The 12,213-nt window shown below is 40.8% G+C and overlaps 1 protein-coding gene across 2 annotated transcripts; it reads left to right on the top strand.

The window, feature by feature from the left end:
* Positions 1-253: 253 nt before the first annotated feature.
* Positions 254-9,943, top strand: LOC119646804 (signal transducing adapter molecule 1). Of its 2 annotated transcripts, XM_038047396.1 has the most exons (5): positions 254-622; positions 6,308-6,585; positions 6,672-6,956; positions 7,020-8,476; positions 9,091-9,943. In XM_038047396.1, the coding sequence occupies exons 1-5, from the start codon at positions 580-582 to the stop codon at positions 9,101-9,103; spliced, it is 2,076 nt and encodes a 691-aa protein (XP_037903324.1). In that variant the 5' UTR covers positions 254-579; the 3' UTR covers positions 9,104-9,943. The 2 variants fall into 2 exon arrangements, with proteins under 2 accessions (XP_037903324.1, XP_037903325.1); XM_038047397.1 differs by having other exon boundaries at positions 255-622; positions 7,020-9,943.
* The last annotated feature ends 2,270 nt before the right edge of the window (positions 9,944-12,213 follow it).

The raw sequence follows: 12,213 nt of genomic DNA, 5'->3' as shown, positions 1-12,213 counted from the left end.
GAAGTAGCAAAAGGAGTTAATAACAGTACAGATATGCAAATATCTGATATACTTCGTTTTTTTCAGACTAAAACACAGACAGACAGACCTAAAAACGAAAAATATTGTTTTTCGACTTTGAATATTTCAAATTACCTGCGCTCTATTTACTTTGCACCACGAACTCTCCAAATTTCGTTATCAGTTTTGACAGCAATTGTTCAATGGACGGTTTACATTGCTATCTTGCAACACTCCTGCAGCCTGGAATACTGGAATGTCGAATGAAAATGACAAGCAATAAGTCATTAGTCACAGTCGAATCAGGGAAAATTGAAAAATAAAGGACGTGAACAGCGCGAACTCTTTGTCGTCTCCGTTCCAGACAAAACAGACCTCCGGGACTACTTCGAAAACGCCGTGTCGTGGTTTAAATTAATATTTACCGTAGGAAATTCATTCGTGGAAATAAATTGTTGCAACAGAAAACAACGGAAGAAAGGCGACGAGGCGGCTGCAGTTGATGTGAAATTTTCGGGGAGGCTTGCCCGCAACAACACACTCATCTAGCCGGATTCGGTCTGAATAAGGTGGACAAACATGGGACTTTTTGGACAATCTTCACCTTTCGACGTGGATGTCGGTAAATATCTTCGGAGTAGTGAAAAGATTTCGAATCGATTTTGGCGTTTGTACGGTTTCAGTCACTTGCAGACGTCAACGTAAACTAGATTTCTTAGTTAGTAAGACGGTGGTTCTCGCTTCGGCATGTAATGCAATATGTAAACATCAACGAGGTTTACCGGTTCTTGCTGACTGATTTTACAGACTTAGGGATGTTGCAATCTCGGTAGTTCAGCCCTGGTGATCTTTTTGGGGCGCCGCTTGACAACTTTGTCTAGACAAAGAGCGGACGGGCACAGCGGAAAGGTCAAAATGTCGCGATTTAATCTCGTGATAGCTCAGTGTGCAGTGGCGAGAGTTGCGTCCGTGGTCGCAGCCCACTGATTGTTCGTAAACAAGACCTCCGCATCTGCTATCAGCAGTTGCCACCACACACGACTTTCTTATTGTTCTACTTCGTCTATAGACGATGGTAATAAAAGTGCCGTCGGAACAATACGCTCTAATGATTCGCTGCTATTTCTAATCAAATTAGTTTGAGGCAAAAGTTTTTTACCTCAAGTGTGAATGTTTATCGTGATTACGTTGCTGGAAGCTGAAAGCATTCTGAGCATGAATCACAGAAAAAACTGGCGATCTCCGTGTTATCTTCGGGAATGTCGCGACGAGATATGGTTTATTAAATGTCATAATGCAGTTTTGATTAGTCTTCAAGCGTTCTAGCCCAAGAGAATTGATAAGCAAGATTCCTGCCAGATTAGCTCGGTGACTCGTCTATAGGAAAGCAGGTGCTACTGCGTCACTTAAAACTAGTCATCAAACTACCGCAGTTATAGGTAGTTTAACGAATTTCGTTATTGATACGAATTGGGAATCTATTTTGCACAGAAAACATGGGAGAGATTTTGGAAATTTATTACTTAATTTGTTGAGTTAAACTACAGATCGCAATGAGCGGGCACTTCCACTGTGGAAGTCGCTTAGTTCAGTTGCATTTGACTTAATTATTTTCACTTAAAGCTGGTGAGAGCAATTAAAGAGTGAACGACGAGTGGCGTTTGCAAACAGATATCATCAGCGTATTCGAGCTGTTTGAGAAAAGATTTCTTCGTCCATTGAACTCCTCCACATCCTCTGCATAGGGCAACATGAAGAACGTCACCGATAACAGGAAGAAATAATATCGGTAGCAGGCTGTAACCCTGGCGAATTCCGCTTGGGAGCTCAAAATCCTCTAAGATTTTATCTCGGCGCAGCAGGTGACATTTTGAATCATGCAGCATAGACGAAGCCAGATACACTTCCTGTTCTCGCTATCGGAAGCTTTCTCGAAATCGATGAAGAGTGGGTGAGGCGAAAATCTAAAACTCGGCGTTTTATTCCAAACGATGATACGTAGGTTGTTAATGATTCCGGAGCGGAGACCACCCTGCTCTCTGACGGCCTAGTTTTCGAAATGTTCTTTGATGCATTTCGTTAGCTATTAGAGCTATTAGCTATTAGAGAGACCTCTCCAATTGTCACACTCAAAACGGGTACACTTCTTTGGAAATTTAACGATCATCCTCGAAGTGATTTCCTTTCTACTTGGAGGAACAGTTCGTATCCACATGTTACGGTGACTGACCATTTCATCCATAATAGGCGAAACTTCACCTGTTGTGATATGGTTAAGAACTGTGGTGAAGTGTTCTTTCCACCTCTCCAGCTGTCCGTCATCGTGGTCGACTGTTAATGTTCTTCACAAGACCATCGAAATATTTGCGACCACATGCAAATTTGGAATTACGCTTGGTTTGGGAATTCGAGCGTGTCATGCGTACCATCACTGGCAGCGGTCAATATAGCCTTCAACCCCTTCCGTTTATCGATCAGCAGTCAGGCAAATTTTATTTCGGCCCTTTGGGACGTGGCTGACGACCCGAGAAAAGAGCATTTTTGATGACGCCCCAATGCTGATCGATATTGTCAGAAGGTTAAGCGGGAACTATGATGTGTGCGGAATGCGGGCGAAACAGCGGACCGCAAGCAGTTTCAATGTACAATGAAGATTTTAGGTCGGCAAAGTTCGCTGCACGTCGGTAAAGTTGGTTCTGATGACAGATTACGCCATTTGCAATTTGGCGGCGCTTTTCGTTTTCGGCTACTACTTTTGAATGTAATTAATTTGAATGAATTCGTTCTGATCACTGCGGAAGGCACTATTTGCGTTCCAGGTACTAATTATTAATGTCACTTGCATTAGTCCCGTCGCTTTCATTTATAAAAATTGAATTTTACAATTGTTTGATTTTAATAACATAAAATATGCATGCAGGTCGATTGTCCGCGCACAAAATCACGGCATTGCACATTGCACAGTTTATGTGATTAGTGTATGCATCTTCTTATATTTTATGTGTCCGGTTTAAATTCAATTTTTATGAATGGAAGCGATGGGACCAATGCAAGTGACATTAATAATTAGCACATGCAACGCAAACAGGCCTTTACTCAGGGTATCTGCCATCCCATCCGCAAGATAACTCTCCCATTTCCGAGTGACAGCTAGATCATGTAAGCGGCCGATATTGAATTTGGGGGTCACAGCTCTCGAATCTTGCGTAAAAAAGGCGGACGCAACACGCAAACGAACACTTGCGACCAACAGATGGTGATCCCCTTCGAGACCGATGTCGGCGCCTCTCTTGTTACGCACATCCAGGAGAGAACGCCTAATTCTACTGTTGATCACAAAGTGGTCAATCTGAACGCTTGTACGATGTCGATCAGTGGAAACCCAACTGACCTTATAGCAGACTCTGTGTTTCAACAATGTGGAGAATGCAGAAATCTATAAACCTCCCACCATTATCGTTACCCTTGCCAAAATCGTGCTTTCCTATCACATGTCCGAGTAAGGTGTTGTCAAAGCCCACGCTGGCGTTCAAATCAAAATGCCACTCTTAGGAAGCCTCTCCTGAAATGTATGTAATCGCTCGTAGAATGCATCCTTCTCCACTATATCAGAAGTCTTCGTTGGTGCTTGCGTAGTACTGCGCAATTGTGATGCTCCTCAACCTTGTCAGAAATACCAGGTTACGAGAGCGTACCTCAACGCAAAAACAGATTCGTGTCTGCCATCACTCGGCTTTTAGAGTATAAAAGCACACTGCCGCAAGAGGCAGAAAAGTACTCTCCACAATTCTCGGTCGAGTTGGAGAAAGTGAGCTTTGTGAGAACTACCACTCGCTACCGTTGCCCAAGGATTGTGCGCGCACTACAAAAACCAGCATTATTTTCCCATATTGGAATGATAGTGCTTTGTTTGCTTGCGCAACTTCAGTGACACTGATAGTCTCGTATGGGAAGGGGTACCTGTCTTGTAGCCTTAATCCCACGGTCTTCTTAGGACGCGGATATATTTTGTGACCACAATCAGAGCCGCGCTGTGCTAAGTTACAACGGTACCAGTCTATTCCGAGTGCATGACTCAGCATTCATAGTGGTGGTGAACTAAGGAGTACGGCTCCCGTGTTGAGACGACACGTCGAGGCTCGAAGGTCTCTGTTCACTTGAACGTAATCACAACTCCCATGAAGCTCCCACTAGGGGGCAAACGGCAACAATCGACCTGAGCGCACATACAACAGGAATTCTAACAAAGTATGTGAATTCAGGGGCTATCCCGGTTTCCATGGTACCAGTATACCCTTGCTAAGGTTTCGTGACCTATTGCCACTTCAAATGAGTCCCCATGCAGACTTGGGTCTGGTCGCCCTAATTAGCCATTTGGAACATTCGCCTACTGCACCACGGCCGGCAAACCAATGTGATACAGCATCTCCCGGTGCCACCACTATGGAGGTTCTCCTCGGCCACTTCATCCAGACATACAGTTCTTTGCAGTGAGGCGGGCTTACAGTAAACAATTTTTTACCTTATCTTAACCCACCAAACTGTGGATCATAAACGAATATCGGCATAAGGATACCAACAGATATCTACACTAATACATTAGCCCTAAGTCTTCTTGACGAGGTAATGGTCCAACTGTGCAATTGTGGAGCCTGTTTTATTTTTCTCTCGTTTCTTTCACTTCTTCGGAAATTTGAAAGATCATTCCTCAGTTCCACCTTTTTATTTACAATAATACCATTGCGGGTTTATTTGGATTGACTCAAAACCTATGCCTCAGGCAGCAAGTATCAATAAAATCAATGGGGCGTTGTGCGCACGAAATATTTCTCATTTAAGCTGCGAAGGAAAGATAAAGAGAGAAGAGAAACCAAGCTCGACAAAATCTCCTCATTAAACTGACGTTTTATTACACAAAACAGGGAAGCAGGATGTAGTTCTATATCGATTAGAACATATATGCTCCTGTGGTCGTTTAATATCTGTCACCCTCCAGAAGGAGCTGGTTTATCACGACACCATGATATCGATGATTGTTCGCCTGGCCACATTGCCGAAAGTGGATTCATTGCCATTGCTGTTGCTAAATTTTGCATTTTAGCTGCTTCTAAAGCATAAGGGATATTTGATATTTGCAAGCTAATACCCCAAAAATGCCTACCAATTTAAGTCGCCTTTTACGACAAGCAGGATATTTTTAATGTGCATTTTAAACGCCCCACCTCAGAAATGAATCACTTTCTCAGCGGGTCACCGACTTCACGTCTTAATAGTAAATACTATTAGTCTGGGTGTAGTTTACCATAGCTAATCCCTGTAACGCCTAGAGGTTACACGGCCATTCAGACTATGATGTCCTCCATCTTCTCTTAAGCGAGGTTGCGATTATCTATGTCCGAGTTATTCCTTTTCTGGAGCCAGCTTATTTTTCTCGTAAGTTATTTTCGTTTTTGTTCTATTCCCTATAATTGAATAATAATCGTTGGGGCAACAATCCATATTGGATCAGGGCGTTGAAGTGTGTTAGAGCTTATGATTCAAGACCGTAACGTACACTGTAGGAGGTAATGTGGTTAGCATTGCGTTCGGTTGAGTTTATTAGACTGATTTGACTCAGGTACTCATTCACAGCGGAGTCTGACATCCAGTCACGATAACAAATCCCTCTGCCATCAGTGAGATTTGAACCGTGACCTTCTGCTATAACATTCCAGCGCTGTAACCACTTGCACCATCCCTATAATTTACATATCATAATTATTGTCTGTGATTGCAAACAATAATTGTTGATCATGATCTGTGATTCCTATATTGGTCTATTGAACGTGGCTGACAGGTTGATTTGTTCCAAAGCATTTTATATGACGCCCTAGCGTTTATCAATATTGTTTGGCCAAAATACCTATCCTTTGTTGTACTGCTGAATGGGTGCTAGATCGCGAAAGCCGCTGATGATCATACTATGATTAATAGGTACACTATAACCATTAAAAGGGGCACAATAGTTCTTTAATCACGCGGTGCGACTTTCCCTTAACAGAATAATAATAATATGGATTGCATTAGATTCCACTCCAGCTCTGTATCGAAAGACTCCTGTGATGGTCGTTGGGCCTACGTTCTTACAGACAAGATATTATCTAAAATCAATGACTAGCCTGGATGACACTGGAATCTCGTTAGACTCAAGTTTAAACTTATTTGCTATCGAAATTAATAACCGATCGATTCGTTGTTAAATTCCTTTCGTATATGAATTGCCTTGAACCATCTTCTTAATTTGCACATCTATTTAACTTTTTTACAGAAAAGGCTACCAGTGAGAAAAATACATCGGAACCATGGGGTGTCATAATCGACATTTGCGATAAAGTCGGATCGAACCCACGCAACGCTAAAGACTGTCTCAAATCAATAATGCGCCGGATGGGTCACAATGATCCTCATGTTGTCATCCAAGCTATAACACTCCTCGACGCTTGTGTAAACAACTGCGGAAAGAATTTTCATTTAGAAGTAGCATCACGAGATTTCGAGAACGAATTCATCCGACTTTTATCGAAATCACAACCGCAAGTAGCAACGGTAAAGTAATCTTCCTAATTTGTTTTTTAAAGAATTCAAGGAGAAGTATGCGTCCCTATAATAATTTTTTGTTTTTATTTTTGTAGAAAATGCGGCTTTTGCTAAAGAAATGGGCAGAGAACGATTTCAAAACGGATCCCCAACTGAATTTGATACCATCGCTTTACCAGAAGTTGAAAAGTGAGGGACATGATTTCTCGGAAAATCAAAAAGCGCCTAAAGCGTCAATACCTGCATCCGTTATAAAGGATCCAAATGTAGTAACTAGTCAACAGGAGGAAGATGATATTGCCAAAGCCATTGAACTTTCGCTAAAAGGAGTTAAGGATAGTCCTAAGAAACAGCAAACGAGTAGTAACAGTTCACCTTATGTAAGTGTTGAATTGCTATTTTTTAGAAAGATTCAATTTTATTTAAAATAAACATTCTTACAGGCTTCGTTATATCCCTGGTTAAGTGGTGGCTCTGGCGGATCCACCAGCGGTACTTCAACCACATCATCAAACCAACCCGAACCACGCAAAGTTCGAGCCCTTTATGATTTCGAAGCAGCTGAAGATAATGAATTGACATTTGTCGCTGGTGATATTATTCATGTTATTGATGATTCCGATCCGAACTGGTGGAAAGGATACAATTCACGCGGGGAAGGTCTTTTCCCTTCAAATTTCGTAACAGCCGATCTAAGTGTTGAGCCTGAACGTTTGGATGTAAACTCGAAATCGAAAAAATCCGATGATGAAGCCAAACAAGGAGAGAAGACTGAAAGTAAATTTGAAGAAGATAAAGATTATGTCCCAGAAATCAATGAGGAGAAAATCGATCGTTTGTTACACCTTTTGCATGAGGCTAATCCGGAAGATTCATCGCAGGATAGCGAGGAGATGTTGCGCTTAGAAACTGAAGTTAATAAAATGGGTCCACTTATAGACGCTGAATTGGAACGGGTAGATAGGAAGCATGCACAGCTAACACAACTATCCAGCGATTTAGTCGACGCAATTAATTTGTATCACACTCTGATGCGTGAACCAGATCGTACAGCGATGCCTCCTGTTACTTCCTTACCCGGTTCGATGGGCTATATGCCTGGTAATTTTAATCCGCAACACAACATGTATGGTCATAATGCAATGTACGGAATACCGCCGAATATTTACCACCCAGGACCGATAGCCACAACGTCAGTACCAAATTCTATGCCCTCGATGGCGATGATGCACATGATGCCTGGATCCACTCAACAGCAACATTCGCAGTCACAGCAGCCATCGATGAGTCAACAACTTCCCCAAATGCCGATGATGGGCAACACCGCAAATCCAGGTGGCTACCCGCCACAGCAAATGATACCGGTACAGTATCAAAATGGGCATCAACCGCAGCAACAACAACAGCAACAGTCCCAATCGCAAGTGCAGCACCCGATGTCGCCTCCCCCACAGCAGCAATCATTACATAACTCTATTGCCCAACCCAATATTCAGTCTACAACCTCCCCATCTTCTACTGGACAGCAGCTAATGCAACAAGCCCAACAACAACCTCCAAATAGCATGAACCAGCAACAAACCACGGCAGGTTTTCACCCAGTACAACCACCGACATCAATGGGCGGAATTTATTCATCGCAACAGAATAGTTTTGTTCCAATTCCTAATGCTGGCAATTTTGCATTGCCACACCCATCTATGCTGCCAAGTAACTCTATAATGGGTGGTGGCATGATGCTACCACCGCAACAGCACCCTCCGCAATCAATGCCATCAATGAGCCACAACCCGCAATTGCAAATGGCACATCAAATGTCGGCAATCAATCAACCAATAACGCATAGCCTTTTGGGACAGAACGACTCGAAAACGAACATTCCAATATACCAGCAACAACGGTAAAATAATTTTATGATTCGGAATCAGGGTGGGGCTGTACATGTTAAGTTCTTTTTTAACTTTAAATGCCGAGGTCCATTTAGGTGAGGGTCTAGTTCGTAGAGCAAGGGAAGCTCCTGTTTTATGTAGTTAGATTGACGTTTGATTTTGAGGCAAGAGAAGATATATATGTAAAGGTTTCCAAACATTGCGAGCAACCGCTGGTGCATGCCATTTGAATTTTAGTTTATTCCTGCTTAAAAGTGCTTTGCCTATTCGAGCGTAGATCGCTAGAGATTTAGCAGGAACTGCACTGTCTAACGTAAAAGTTCTCAATTTCCTTAGAAAAATTATTTTGTCTTACTCAACGAAAAATAACATGATTCTGATAAAAATGGCGACAATTTAATTTAGAAACGAACCACGATCAGGCTCGTTGAGGAAACCGATCCCATATTCTTTAAATTGGAGGTAGTGAAAAGTTGAATAATAAATTTATGCAGCTAACTGTGGAGGCTACAGGCTAAATGGACTCTTAGAACCTTGTAAAGTTTCGTGGCATCTGAGTTGCACTCACTTATCTCATACGCATATTTATTCAAAGCATGGCTCACCTTCATTCTACCATTTGCAGAACACAAAAGTGATGTCTGCCTAATGCGAAAGCGAAATAAGAACAGCGGGAGACAACATAAATCATTTTTCAGTCCCGCTAGTCTCTGTCAATCTGTCCACCCCTAATTTGAGAACAAACGTGCGAAGAAACTATTCAAACGATTTCCATTGATCATAAATTTATTATTTACAATTATTTTATTATGTAAATATCAACAAAACTATCGATAACATAACTAATTAAATATATATACACAATATAATAGAATTGAACGAAACGATTTAAGCATGTTGTAAGCGTTAAAGATTTGATTCTGACTAGTTCGATTTGAAAGATGTGAAAGCGGAGGTTTATTGGTTTTAACAATTAAGCGAGAGAAAGTAGGCGGAGCAGCAAAGAAGTTTGTCTAATGATTCTGGAGAGTGCGCTGGTTTAAAAAATGTCTTGGTCGTATTGGATAAAGGATTAAAAATAAACGATTACCATATTTTAAGAAAGTAAATTCGTAATTGGTATTGAATTTTATATAGCTCACAAGATACGGAATATAATAACGCAGAAGCTATTGGTATAATTGAGTTCTTTCCCTACCCACTTTGTTGTTTTATTTTAAGTTGAAGGAGGTGAGGAAATGTAGCGTCAGTCGGATGTGTTTGACATGCTGAAGTGACTAAAACGTCTCCAACCATATTTTTGTTATTTGTTTGCAATACGTATTTGTTTTCTTAGAACACTCTCAAGCATACGATAGACTTTCATTGAGGGCTTACAAATAATTCAAAAAACATTAAGTAGATATTTTAAACCCTTGTATAATATTTTGGTTATATAATTACGCAATATAAACTTAAATATATTCTATTTAAATAAATTCGTCATCGTGTTCTTAATTAACAACATTGCCGGAGTAAAACTGAGTGTAGACTGATGGCATCATGGCCTTGTGCAGTCACAACTTTGATCTTATGAGAAGACATTTTGAACGAAAGGATTTCGGTAGACTGAAGTAGGCTCTATTGCTTCGTCCATGTCGTCGGTTATAACTTGACCCCATTATTTAGGTCTTACTCGTTGATGTGCAGCTTGGGAGCCTGGGTTACAGTCTCATCAGAAAAATTATCATCGAATTTTTCAACACGCTATAAAAGACGAATCTAATTAAGTGTGTGTGTGTCTGTGATCGATTCCATACAAAAACAAAGTTCAAACCTATCGTAATATCCAATAGATTGATTTTAGTTTTATCCTGGCAGGGAAATGGTTTTTATGCCAGGGAAAAATTAAAACCTTTTTTAGACTACTCGCGATGTTTGAACTTCTTTTTTGTTTGGAATCGTTAGCCCATTGAAATCTACGTATCTATTTCGATTTTTATTTAACAAGACATTGGTTAAGTTATCGTTTATAGCGTGCTGGAAAATTCAATGATAATTTTTCCAATAAATGCCTGCTTAAATGTGCCCGCTACTCAATCGGGATAAAAACTTCCTTGACCGTATTTTACACTTGATGCTGATATCATCAGCAATTCGGTGGTCATAATGACGATGATACCTCTTACGCATACTCTTGGGGATCGAATCACGTTTCAAAACGCCAAGTTAAAAAGGACAAACGACAGTGCGTCTCCCAATTGCAGTCCATTTCGTTAATGTTTTGTGTAAAACAAAACCTTATTAAAATCGATTCACTGTCTGTCTGTCATACGCACTTTTCTCCAAAACGGCTAAGCCAATCCGAACGAAATTTCGTGGAACTATGAAATACCACGCATACAGCGAGTTGCATAAATTTAGGTGGAGTTTAAAGTCGTGTGGGGTATCAAATGAAAGGTCTCGGTTAATACTTTCCGAAACTTATATTAGTTTCGACGTGAATTGTAAAGTGCGCGAGTAAGAAGTCAAAATGTAGGCACTCAAAGTGAGACAGGAGTCATTTTTGGAAACTACCCAACCCAAAAATCTGAGAAAAATCAGGGTGGCCTCGAAATATGTGTCATTTCGATATCTGCTGAAATATTGGTTTGGATTAGGAGGTAATTTGTTAGTCCAAGTTTTAAAATGAAAGATTGCCTTGGAAGATATTTTTCCATTTTATTGGCTAAAAGTGTCTAATTCAAAACAAATACGTATTTCGGGGACCAACTGTCCCCGAAATACGTATATTTTTTTTGTATCTGTTCTTCACATTTGCTAATAATATTAAACTCCGAATGTGAAGCATATGAGGTTGCCTATTATCAATACAGGGCTTTCCATCAAATTATTTATTTAAATAGTTTTCTAAAAAAATAGAGGTCAATAGAATTTTTAACTATGTACGCTACATGCACTCATCGCTGCTCACATCTTCTTCGTTTTCTTCAGCCTTTGTCCCGTTCACAAGCTGGGTCGGCACGTCTTGATCGTTGTTTCGGCCGGTCTTTTGGTCGCTTAACGATCGACTTCGATGTGCTAACCAATCTTGGCGAGTGAATTCTCGTTAGTGCGAATTACGTGAACATAGCATCGAAAGCGCTTCTCTCGCAAATTTTCTACGAACGCAGCATCGTCGTCTCCATTACCGCAAGTTGTTGGAATATTGAGTTTTTTCGTTGCTTAGTAAAGTTATATTCTAGTTTGGATATCATAGGCAGTTCTGAAGTCGATGAAAAGGAGTATCATGTTTGGTCATCGTATTCTAGGCTGCCTACAGGGAGTATATTTGATCGATTGCTGATTTTCTTGGGGTTCAGTTTATGGAATGCACAAACGGTTCCTTGGATTAGCGAGATCTTTAAATGTTAAGCAGCTAGTTCTTTGCCCCTAATTCGTGTGACTGGTAACCCAGAGAAGGGAGATTTTGAGCAGGCGTTCATGATTTCAATTCGTCCCTGCACTGACTCACAACTTGAGGGATGCCTTTGCTAACTTTAGAGCTTTGATGGCAGGTTAACTGTCAGTCGCAGTAGCTGCACTACTTTCAAAAATTTTCCGAAAAATTCACATTCAAAATTCATCAAAATCGATATTGTCCCCTTTAAAGTAATCCCATCGAGTCACTGAAATAGTTTTTTATACTCCGTGTTTGGTATGTCCATCAGAACCAACTTCGATCCCCTACCACCTCTCGGCTGAAATGCGATCCTTGTAGTTTTTTTTG

The sequence above is a fragment of the Hermetia illucens genome, chromosome 1 (assembly GCF_905115235.1).
Source record: "Hermetia illucens chromosome 1, iHerIll2.2.curated.20191125, whole genome shotgun sequence".
NCBI classification, from domain to species: domain Eukaryota; kingdom Metazoa; phylum Arthropoda; class Insecta; order Diptera; family Stratiomyidae; genus Hermetia; species Hermetia illucens.
The sequence above is the reverse complement of the archived record's forward strand: the minus strand, read 5'-3'. Positions and strand labels throughout refer to the sequence as shown.

Coding starts and splice junctions, on each gene's coding strand:
- LOC119646804 (XM_038047396.1), top strand. CDS start 580: ATGGGACTTTTTGGACAATCTTCACCTTTCGACGTGGATGTCG. Junction 623..6,307: donor ACCTTTCGACGTGGATGTCG/GTAAATATCTTC, acceptor ACTTTTTTACAG/AAAAGGCTACCAGTGAGAAA. Junction 6,586..6,671: donor CACAACCGCAAGTAGCAACG/GTAAAGTAATCT, acceptor TTATTTTTGTAG/AAAATGCGGCTTTTGCTAAA.